Genomic DNA, 12,176 nt, shown 5'->3' with positions numbered 1-12,176 from the left:
TTAGTCATTCCAAAATACCAGGTCCTCTGAAGTTAATGAGTTAAAATGTCAACCCTTAAACAGATAAACAGATGTGTAACTAGACTGCATTTACAGTTCTGGGCTAATCCTTAAACAGAGGAGATACTGTTGTGTTTAGCAACATCTAATTACAAATAAAGGTAAAACATAATAAAATAAAATAAAGGTAAAAAAAGTACCCATATGACATTTTTCCATTGTGGCAGTCACTTTGTAAAGAGAAGCACAAAGAACATATACTTACTCTGTCTCCTTTAGGACCTGCAGGGCCATGGGGACCAACTGAGCCATCTATACCCTACAAAAGGAAACAGAGGGTAAGAGCAAAGTCTTGTTCTTGCAACTCTTTAGTCGTAATAGCTGTCTTCTAGCCAAGAACTAACAAGGAATCAGTCTTCACTGGCTGAAATTCAAAATTAATTGTGATGGGACCTAGCTGAACAAATCCATTTGGCTTTCAAAACTCCATCTATAGCCTCTCCTGTTATGAGGTAAACCATCCTTCTAGTCAGAGTTTGCTAAATCCCTTACCTTACTCAAGAAAATAAGCAACCCAACCAAGGCAGCTGTCCAACCAGAAATCAAAATTAAACCACCTTTTTAATGTTCAGAACTCCTTCTACAGAGAATTACATCATCCTTCCCACATGCCTTGCCTCAAGAGTCTGTCTGAAGCCCCCTCTAACACAGCATGTAAAATGCCTGCAGCATTTGGCCTTCCTTCCTCCGTGCAGTGTGTGAGCATGGCTGACAGAGCCCCTGGGAAGGACATGGACTCAGTAACAAAGAGTGACACAGAAAGACAAGGGACTCACCCGGGGTCCTGGCTTTCCGTCTAAGCCAGATGCTCCCTGTGTGGTTAGGTGGAAGCATGGATGATGGGTACAACACCAATGACAAGAACACGAGATTAGTAAGCGGTACTGATGAAATAAACATAATTCAAACGTACAGTACAAGTTGTGACAGGGTTCTGGAATGGGTATCACATTACTACAGCATGTTAGTTAAAATTTCACACAGAACATCAGGAGCCTGATTCTGTTCTCACTTTAGTGTAACATCACTGACCCAGCCCTGCCCTCACATCACAGTATATTGGACCAGAATATTGTCAAGCTATAGGAGTGCTGCAAACACCAGATGTTAGGGTGGTTTCGAGCCTTTAAACACGCAAATATTTACTTTGTAATTTACTTGCATGCTTTCTAATTTGTAAATAATGACAATACTGAATACTAAACACAAAGGAAGAAAAAATGTGTGTTAACTGTGATAGGAAAATATTTAAGCGCAAGAATACTGCATTATGCAGCCAACAAAATCTGGATCCTGACTACAATGGCCTCATTCATTTCCAAGAGCCCCGGAGACAATCACATTTCCTGTTTTCCCAATATACTCCCAGTTCAGAGCACAGTCACGGGCTGCAGTAGCAGCACCCGGCGCTCCGGGCTGTGTGCCTCAGTATCCTTGGGGATGGGCTGACCCCTCGTGGATTGTGTGGGAATAACAGAGCAGCAGTGAGAGCGCGGCGGTGCGGCCAGGGAGGGACAACACTGGTCGGGACAGAGGGAATAATCTGCGGGACAATCCCCCCAGAAAAAACACCAAACCAAAACAAAGAGAAACCTCAACTAAAACAAAAATCCACCCAACTCAATAAAATGAGCCATGGAACATCAAAATCTTTGACTTTGCTCCTGAAAATGACATTTCGAAGTAACAAGCAGTAGAAGACAAGATCTATGTAAACTTGAAAAACTAATAGCATATGTTGTTCTTGATTTAGAACGAATATTTCTGGAAGAACTAAAACTTTCTTCTACCTTTTAGCCATTTTCAGGGTGTTGGCTCAGGCCTCCAAAACTCACTCTCTACAGAGATGTATGTAACTGTCAATGTGAAAATTATTTTTTTCCTCCAAATAAATTAAAACTTAAATTCTCAGTGAAGCTGACCTTGTCCAGAGGCCCCGCACATAATCCTTGTAAATATTAATCAGAAGGGTTTGTGTTTCTTTGGGTCAATTAAGTCTTTTTTCTCCATTTTACTGTTAACAATGAAATCCCAGGGAATAATCCTCATACAACATAACGAAAGGAAAAATGAATGAACTCCTTTCGTGACAAAAAAAGTAAAGCTATCTTTCCAGTATGCTTTCAAACACATAAAGTATTTTCTGTTTTATCATCCTAAACTTTAATATATTAATGTTTCCATATTTCTAGGGTTCTTAATTTCTTTCTAAGACAAAATTTATGCCAAACACTCAGAATGGAAATTTTCTAAAGAACGAGGAAAAGATAACGATCAGTGAAAAAAAAATTAAATTCCCTAAACCAATTTTTAACTTTCCTCAGTTAGACCTCTCCATTGCAACTGCAGAAGGGCAATCAAAGGAAGAATAACTGAGGAGATGGAGGAAAGGGAAGATTCTTTTTTAAATGCAAACACCATGCAACACTTAAGTAACAGTATGACTAATGTAATGAAGGTGATGGCATCCTTTTGACACTGAACACTGTCAACTGACACATAACAAAAAATTAAACCTGACAACACTGGTGTTACAGGACGTTACTTTGGACAATAGCACAGATTTGGGACAAAATGAAATAAGAGTTATGCCCTATTCTAACATGGTATATTCTGTGTATGCTACTGAGTAAATCAGAGTTGTTCATCAGGAGTAGAAAGAAAAGTTTGTGAATTGCACTGAGATTGAATAGTTGGGTTTTTTTACTTACTGGAAGACCAAGGGGCCCTCTGTCACCCTTTTGACCTGGTTCACCCTTCAATCCTTTAAGACCATTTAACCCTGGTTCACCCTAAACGTAAAAGTATAAATGCCAAATTTTTGGTGCTATAATGGGTGCTTAAGCTGGGATAGAAGAAGCCAGACTCAGAAATAGCTGCAAATTCCAGTTTGAAACAAAGATACAAATTCAACCTTCTCAGTTTACTGGCAATTTACATACTGATATAATACTGGGCAAAAGCACTTGGGAGGTGTCTGCTGGAAATTTAAAATCTGTGTGGAAAAAACCTGCAGGAAACTCAGGAGTAACACATTTTTTTAATCTTTTCCTAATAATTGCCACTATAGTTAGATGGTTTGAATTAAGAATGAGTTTTAGGGGGTTTTGGAAATTCCTCAAATCCCATAAACCACCCTACGCAGGTAATTCCAACTGAAAGAAAACGCTCAGAAAAATAAGCCTCAAAACTGTAGGTTTCTACAGTGGGATCTCCTGAATAGTGCATTTGGTGAGGAAGCAATACTTTCCCTTACAGCAAACTGGAATTTGCAGCAAAATCTTACATAAAGATATTTTAAACCTTTAAGCATACAGAATTAAACAGTGAAAAAATTAAAAGCAGCAGCATAGGTTACATAATGTCAAGCTATTTTGGAGGTCCATAGTTTCTGTCTTCATACAGAGAAGTTTAAACAATATAAGAAATGGCACTTTGTCTTGCTTTGATTGTTAAATTATGCATAGGCTATTATATTAAACATCACTAAGAGGATAATGGTGGGCTTGGAGTTGCCAATAAATCATTCTCGCATAATGAAAAACTATAGCAGCATGAGAGTTGCTCAGTCAAAAAGAACACTGACCACACTTGACCCTTTTGGGAAACAGAAAAACATAGGTATTTCATTCAGGCTGCTCCCTATGGCCTCGTTCCTAGTTTTCTCTTCCATGTATTATGTTACCTTATATCATATTCATATTTAAAAAAAAAATCTCAGTAGAACCTAGTCTCCTCGTTTAAGTAACTCCAGACATCATCTGCTTGCTTTGCACCCTGCCTAAGTAGCTGTTTCTTCATTCTCCTTCTATTTGACTCGATGTGACTTTCAGAGCAGTAGCACTGAAGCTGAAGTTTTGGAAACAGACCTGAGAAATCCCACAAAAGCCTGAGTCTCAGGCCAAAAGCCTGAGGTAAGGCAGGGCTGGTGTTAAAATGGAACAGACTTGATTTTAAAAAATGATTTATGACTCAGGTTTCTTGAGCCAAGGTAACACGAACAGTCTCATAAGTAGTCAAAACAAAGTCCAAAAATTACACAAGAAAGCTCTTCTCCTTCTCTTTCTTACTTTTTGGGAAAGGTAGATGTTATTAGGGAGTCATAGGAATTCAAATGCTCATCCTGACAAGACCACAAGCCTTAACAAATGCTATGCTGTAGTGTCATGCTGAATTTTAGCTTACTGGTGATTACTGAATTAAAGCACAAATTAAAATATTAAATTCTGCCAAAATTCAATTCTACCCTCCTGAGTTGTTTTCACTGATGCCCTACGGTATATCTTTGTGTAATATAATACGGGAACTGTCCAAATAGTATTGCAGACCTGCCTGATCAGGAATTTCAGTTTGGAAAAAACATGAAAATACACCCATCAGTTTGTGATGGTGAACTAGCATAATATGGGAAGGAACTGCTCAGTAAAATACATGGCACCTAAGAAGGTGAAAGGCCATGCACACTGGAAGAAGCAGAAGATACAAGAGAGCACAAAGAGAGTTTCTCTGACTCATTTCCTGAGCCTGTAACATGCTTCTGTGTTCTAAACTAATTTCAAGCAATAGTAGCTTGACCATAAACAGGAAACTAAACAATTTAGTGCCATATCACAAATATTAATATAGAAAAGGAACTCAGCTAATGCTGAGGAGAACTATTAAAATCTGCTTTAAGGTTTAAGAATATCAGAAACATTTATCAAATGAGACATGACAAAACATAGCCGCATGCATTAAAGAGCAAAGCAGACATTGAGAGCATCACTGTTCAAGATAGGTATTAATTTACCTTTGGGCCAGGAAGTCCATGAGGTCCCTGAAAATAAAGATACAACTTTTCATTATGAAAATACACTACAATTTTCTCAAGGGTTCGTTGCTTTATAGGGGTGCAAGTTGCATCTATATTTTTGTAATCACAAACAAAATGCAGCTGTCAATAAAGCAGTTGTAAATACCTGGATGAACTAGACCACTAGAATGTTAACACTAACATAGGCAGGTGCAAATTTTTTCTCTACTTCCTATGAATTTTAAGACATGCAAAAAATTTTTTAAATTAGGTCCCTCACTAATGGCCACGCACTCTCATAACACTTCTAATAAGCAGGCATTAAAGTGGCAAGAGGGCTTAAGCCCCTTCTAGCCCCACTCTTCCTCCCAAGCTTACCATAGGGCCTGGAGGACCATGTGGCCCTGGTGGTCCAGGTGGTCCTATCATCTACAGATAAAAAACAATGGCATTAAATCATGCAGAGTAAAGAACTGCTGCAAAAATATCAGAAGTCAGACTGACCCTTCTTCTGTTAGCAAGCACTTATAAAAATAGCAATGTAACAGGGAACATTGACAGCGTATCTAGACAGGACTTTGGGAATGGGAATTATTTTCATTTGAAAGACAGGGTATCAAAAGTGTAGATTTGCCTGTAGCATATGGCAGCTTGCCTGTCTCCTAATTCTTATTCCTAGGGTCTATGACATACTTTAGGACACTATGAGAAAAAAAAAATCTCTGTAAAACAGACAGTACTGAGCAGGGATGCTTGAAATTTTAATATTTTACGGCATGTGGTCTTTAGTCCTCTCTTGTACTGCTTAATCATGAGAAACAGAAGAAGATGATGTGTTGTTTTATCCCTATTTATGATGAATGGAAAAGATACTAAATTGAAGCTAGGCTTTGGCATATTTTCAAAATTGCCCATTCTCTCTCCTTTTATTTAATTTAGACCACTTGTCTAAATTCTCTAAAGCCATTAAAATAGGTAATCAGGTTGCTGAGTATTTAGTGCACATATTCTGTATTGGTTTTCTGTGTTCTGAACAAATCCATGGAAAGAATTTTATGATGATATATACAGTTTAGTATCAGCTCTCTTCCTGGATTTAATCCCAAAGGGCTGTTATCATAACCTGCAGAGTGGCAGCAGGGATGCTAAAATCGGGTCTCCAGGATTATGCACAACCACTCTGCTACACTAGCTGCTGGTATGGCAACAGTGGCAACGAGATGCACTTTGAAACCTAAGACAGATTCCACCATCTGTGAAATCTCCTGAAAACTGAAAGCCTTCCTTCAAGTGAAAACAAGCAGAACAAGATGAACGAGTCTGTTAATTAATTTGTAACAAACTAAGCTTCATTTCAGAGAAAGAGACTCAGAGATGCAGAGTGCCTATCATGTCCTGTGACAGCACAGGGGAGCTTCTTAGACTCTCCTCAGAGCTGTGGCTTCTGTCAAGAGTGACAAGGTAGTGGTAGTTAACAACTGCTTTGAGGTCTCCTATCTAACCATGCTCTGATAATGTTAATCACCCATATAATAAAGGTACTTTGTGGGAGATTGTTTGCTTGGTGTCAGTTTTTTGTTTGGTTAATTTTCCTTCGTTTCTTTGCTTGTTTTTCTGTTTGTTTTTTAATGCTTTTGCAGTGCTTTGAAAAAAAATCAGGGTAATGTCTGGTCTCATAAAACTAGTCACTACCCTGGTCACATGGTTGAAGTCAGTCTAGTCTGGTTCTTGGAGATCCCAAGAGGTTCTCTCTCCCTCTGGTTTTCTGAGATTCCCAGAATATAAGGTGTTGAGACAGATTATGGTTTGTGTGGGGATTTGTTTTTCCCCATTTACACTTTGATTCATGACAGAGCCAGAAGGCTTTCACTGAAGCAAGCAGGACTGTTGTCCATAGTGAGAGAATAGAACAGAACAGGAATTATACCTTTAAAACTTGACCTGTATTTAGCTCTATGACCAGAAGTCTGTTTATTCTCAGGAAAGATCATTCATGATGAATACGAAGTATTGTTCAGAATCAAAAGCTGGAGAACCATTGCTGGACTCCTGTGTTCATTGCAACACCACACTGAGACTTACTGAAGGACCTTGGGCACCAGGCAAACCAACATCTCCTTTTTCGCCTTTCATACCATTGGCTCCCTACAAAATCATTATGAAACAGCATTTACAAACAGCTTTAATCTTATTAGTAATCAATCTAGAAGTGACAATATTTATTTGCAAATAATTCTAATTTTAAAAAATAATAAGACAGTACACCTATAAAGGAAATACTTTTTAAAAGTTTCGTGATTACTTTATTAATAATTGCTAACAAACATAAAGGGATGCTTTCATATTGATAGCTGTCAATTGTCGCAGGATTATTCCTGACAATTCCTTAAGCTGGCACTCCACTCATGACATATTCTACTACAGATACAATTTCAGAACTGTTTCTATTTTTGCTGAGAAATTTCATATATATATGAAGAATACATCCCATAAATATTGATGCATTTTCTCTTGCTCCTCACTCTAAGTCATTTGAAATTCTTGACAAGTGTTCAAAATATAGCTCCGTTTTCCTACAAGCTACACTTGACCAAGCTGTGTTGTATATTACAAGAGAGGTACAATTCTGGACAGCTTGCCAACTAGTCTCCCTCTTCCCAATGCAATACTGTTTGTGACTGTAAGTGTAATGAAAAATTCTGACAATCTTACACCTCCTCCTAGATTAGCTGCAGAACAATCTCAGAATTTTCTCCCCAGTATTTTCTATCCCATTTGCAATTCATCAGCACTGTTGGAAATTCCTGACAATGTAAGAGAGAAAAAATAAAAGTATTTTAGCTAAAATAATTATTTTTTCATACTCACTGGCAGGCCAGGCAGTCCAATTCCTCCCTTTTCTCCAGGCATTCCAGGATCACCTGCGTCTCCTTTTGAGCCCTTAAGACCCTAAAATACGGACTTATTCAGCAAGTCATGTAAAAAAACAGAGACACCAACAGAGTTCTAACTTTGACCCTCATAAGCTGCATAAGTCCTGTGCATGCATATATCTTTGCTATGAAAATGCAGAAATACAGACATCATTAGATCACAGAGTATGCAGCAATATAATCTTTATTAATTACTATCATCATAGTATTATTTAGATTATGAAATCTAAGTTACAGCTTGGGATCATGGAAGTTTCATGCAATAACCTATGGCTGCTCATGTGTTCTTCACTATGTGATTTACACATAATATACCTGTTCTCCATCAACTCCTGGTGTTCCTGGGGATCCTGGTTCACCCTGCAAAAGATAAGATGGAATTGCATTATCCCAGTTGCCCCAGACATTTGAGGAAAGAGGTAGAGAAATTGCCATAATTAAAACCAAGAAACCCAGAGAATGTCATTCCAAAAAAACCAATATGTGTATAATTCCTATATCGAAAAAATAGCCCTGCTGATTAAGACTACACAAACTTTGGGTTGCATAAAGACCAGACAAGTGCATAAAAAGAAATGAAAGAGAAGACAAAATCCCAGGAGTGAAAAGACCCCAATCCAATGGAAACTTTGCCCACTTCCAGAATAAATATGGAATCCTGGCTGTCAATTTATGTAAGGTACACAGAGACTTCATGTTTTCTTTCCCTGGCTATACGAATCATCCAGGGAAGGAGTTCACATTCACAACACTGTCCTGTGACCAGTTCCTGAGAAGCACTCTCTAAGGGAGCAAATTACACTGATGGGTAGAGTCTATGATATCAGAAACAAACTCCCACAGCATTGAATTCTGCTTTATGTCATAGATTTTGAATGATAATGCTCACCCACATGAAGGAACACAACCTCCTCCACACTCCAACTCCTCTGTGTTTTACAACATACTCCAGGCTGCAGAAATGCTGGGTAGATGATAACGCAAAAAGCAATTTCTGCACACTTAACTGTGTATTCTCAGTTTTCACATAGAAGAATGAACCTTGTTTTCACAATTTCTCAAAACAATGAACATGTGTACTGTGATGTATTTCCATATGAAACACTGGATGAAGTCTAAAACTGAAATGTCTAGTTTTGTTGTTGAAGATGCACATACTTGCTCTTGGAAGAGCTTAGAGACACTGAGGGAAGATGCAGTATCTATTATTTAAGAAACAGAGAAATATTGCAACTAATTAAAAAGCAATTTAGAGAGAGTCCACTAACTTCAATGCTTTTTTTTTTTTAAGTATAGGCAAATTCATTATTTTTCATATACATAATTTTATGGAACAGTGCAGCATATGGTATTCATTGCCTCTGTGTGGGCTGCTCACCAAGCCTTCTGGTATATGTACAGCACCAGCCAGGTGGTATTAGAAGGCCTGGGTTTCCAGCCAGACTCCTGCCCACGTGTATGTTTTAATTTTTACTGACATTAGAAAATACTGTACTTCTTTGGGTGAGTACCACCATGACAAAAGCTGCATTCACATGCACTCATACTGTGGCCAGTGGTGTCTTGCACACAGTTTTGCCTGACTCATTCCCAGAAGTGAGAAGTGAGGCACAGGAGCCACTGTTTGGTTGTGTGGCTACTTTGCAATATCCTAAGGAACAGCCTTAGTGCACACCCTTGAGTTGGATGCTTCTGCACACTTTCAGTACTAATTAATTTTTCTGGCTCTTAGTTGAGCATCTGCGTGTATCAACCAATCAAAGCACCTACTCTGGAAAGCTACAGTTAAAGAATCTGGGAAACACACCCCATTTGGTAAAATTACACTTAAATAAGCTGTACCAAAAAGCTCCATTTACCTGTGTGCATACACCATTTGAGAAAAACAAAATACTCCACACTAAAGATACAATGGGTAAAATAAGGAAGATCACCTTTGGCCCTTGCAGCCCTTGGGGTCCTGGTGGTCCTGGTGGTCCCTAAACAGAAACATACAAACCTCTCAGCTTTTAAATAAATTCCTGAAGAACTTGCCATGTAAGCACAGGGTAAATGTTAATACAGCTACTGCAACAAAATGGGTTAGATTTTGAACATAAGGCAAATCAAGACCATTTATGGACAAGTTGTTAATCTATGACAACTTTCCAACAACTAGAAGGGTACCACAAAAAACAGTGTTAAAAGAAACAGTACAGCTCATATTTTATCATAAACTCCTCTGCTCCTATTGATGAAATGGCAAAACCCCTCTTAATGGAAGGGAGACCAAAACTCACCTCAGCCACATTTGACAGCCCTCACAGCCTGACTCAAAACAACTGAAGATCAGGAGAAATCTCCAACTGATTGCAAAGATTATTCTTCTAAAAGATGTTAAGTGAATTTGGGGATACCCAGTACTTTGTGAAAGTGCCATGGAATAATTTCTTTCATTTCTACCTCAGACTGGGGACACAGTGCCATGTATCAAATACTGGTCTGGACGGTGGATAGTGGGGATGCTTTAAAAAAACCCCACAACATTTAAAAATCCCCTGAATAAACATAAAGGATATGTACAAAATACAATGAATCTTGCACAGAAGAACAAAAGAAGAAGAAGAAACAAAAGAAACAAAGAAGAATAAAATAATTTGTTTATACCAAGTCTGCAACTTTAAGGAGTGGTTGAACCTGCAGTACTCTACACATCTCCTACCTGGAGTCAGTATTCTCAGACACTGTGTCTGGCTGGATGCAGCTAAACCTCCTACAGAAATTGACTGCAGTAAGGACTGAAGTCTTCAGTTGTCCACACATTTTGGAGATGGGTCCTGGAAATTTTAACTTTATTTCTGAGATCTGACAAGATGGGAAAACAGAATTCCTCATACTTGGGCTTTCTACTTCACTTATCCTGCTTCATGTTTTCACTCGATTCTCAGGTAGACACCCACAGATGGGAACATACACCAAAAATTCCAAAGCAGCTATCTGCCTAGATGTGTACCTAAAGAAGTACTGAGTTCTTTGTTTTCCTGGTTTCTCACTTAAACAAACTTAGATTTTGCCATTAATTCAGCAGGAGCAGAATTGGTTCCATTGTTGGGTGGCTTTCAACAATGGGTATTTTGTTATGAGAACACCAAACGAATAAAGAAATACATATTGTGATGAACCAGGCTGACATCCAGTGAAGACATGTCCTGAGCTAGCAGAAATATGAACATGTTGCAACACAAAGGAGAAGTTTTATAACACACTGTAGTTCATGCAACAGGAATTACCGTGACAGTCAGGGTGGCAATCCTCTGTTGGCAAAACGCATTAACAAGAGACATCATTAGCAGAATTAAACAATGATATATATTATTCTGCTTCCTACAGTTATAATCTCCACAGAACCTATACTGCATCTGGGAGATACCATGCCTCCAAAAACATGAATAAAAATCCTGTTATTTTTAACTCTTGGTGTTGTACTAGCTGAGTGGCTTCTGTGGGGATTAGGGTTTTGCATAGGTGAAGACTGCAGGTTTTTGAGCAACTTAAGAGATGAAATAAATGACAACTAAATAGCAAAACCATAGCAGAAGTCTTTGAAAAGGTTTTTTAAACTTTTTAAGAAAACATGATGAATTGGTGTCTTAAGTTGACTAAAAGACCAGCCCAAGGCTTTGTAATGTCTACACACTTTGCACTAATGTTTAATTAATAAAAATGATCCCTAGAGTGGAGATATGACTGATTTTCATATAGAAATGCAGTTAAAAATCCAAAACTGCCAGTTCATAACCCACCTATACATACTACAATTCCGCTTTAAATGTTTGGCAAGACAGAAGATACTTAATTACAGAAGGAGGAAAAATATCTTGACCTAACACTGTTTTTTTGCTAAGGAATTTAAAAGCAAGTGAAAATATGTTTAGAAGTCATTTAAATGCTCGTCCATATTTTTAAACAGAGTAAAACCTCCAAATACTGCAGTTTGCATATGGTTTCCTTTTGCTTGTGAAGAACTTACTGGTCTACATGAAACAAGAAATATTTTGCTTTTCTCATTTTTTTTCCATGTGCAAATAAAGGTTTGCAGATCTTCTATTTTAAGTTTTAAAAGAATCTTCACATCAACGCAACAATATATACTGTTGGCAAGAATCTGGAACCTGCTTAATACAAAGTACTTTAAAAAATTATTCTCTAACACATGGGGCTTTAATATACTTGTATCCTTTGTATTTTAACATATTAATGGAAACATATCAAGAAATTTGAAGGTACTGAAAAGTTCAGTTTATCTAAATAACCATTGCAAATTACTGTTTACATGTTCCCACTACCAGATTCCTTTACAGTAGCAGGTATTTTAATATCTGATGCCGTAGTTCCTACAAATGTTGTACCTT

General features: G+C 37.9%; 1 protein-coding gene across 1 annotated transcript in view; it reads right to left on the bottom strand.

The window, feature by feature from the left end:
- Positions 1–12,176, bottom strand: part of COL25A1 (collagen type XXV alpha 1 chain) — a 306,336-nt gene that overhangs the window by 20,885 nt on the left and 273,275 nt on the right. The window contains exons 24-31 of the mRNA XM_050338528.1: positions 11,055–11,078; positions 9,720–9,764; positions 8,101–8,145; positions 7,721–7,801; positions 6,935–6,997; positions 5,231–5,281; positions 4,850–4,876; positions 266–319 (exon numbers count right to left, since the gene is read on the bottom strand). Of these exons, the coding sequence (XP_050194485.1) occupies positions 266–319; positions 4,850–4,876; positions 5,231–5,281; positions 6,935–6,997; positions 7,721–7,801; positions 8,101–8,145; positions 9,720–9,764; positions 11,055–11,078 (390 nt within the window). The remainder of the gene's footprint in view (positions 1–265; positions 320–4,849; positions 4,877–5,230; positions 5,282–6,934; positions 6,998–7,720; positions 7,802–8,100; positions 8,146–9,719; positions 9,765–11,054; positions 11,079–12,176) is intronic.

The sequence above is a fragment of the Myiozetetes cayanensis genome, unplaced genomic scaffold (assembly GCF_022539395.1).
Source record: "Myiozetetes cayanensis isolate MyiCay16 unplaced genomic scaffold, myiCay2020 scf7, whole genome shotgun sequence".
Taxonomy (NCBI): Eukaryota; Metazoa; Chordata; class Aves; order Passeriformes; family Tyrannidae; genus Myiozetetes; species Myiozetetes cayanensis.
Note: the sequence above shows the minus strand (reverse complement) of the source record. Positions and strands in the feature narration are given on the sequence as shown.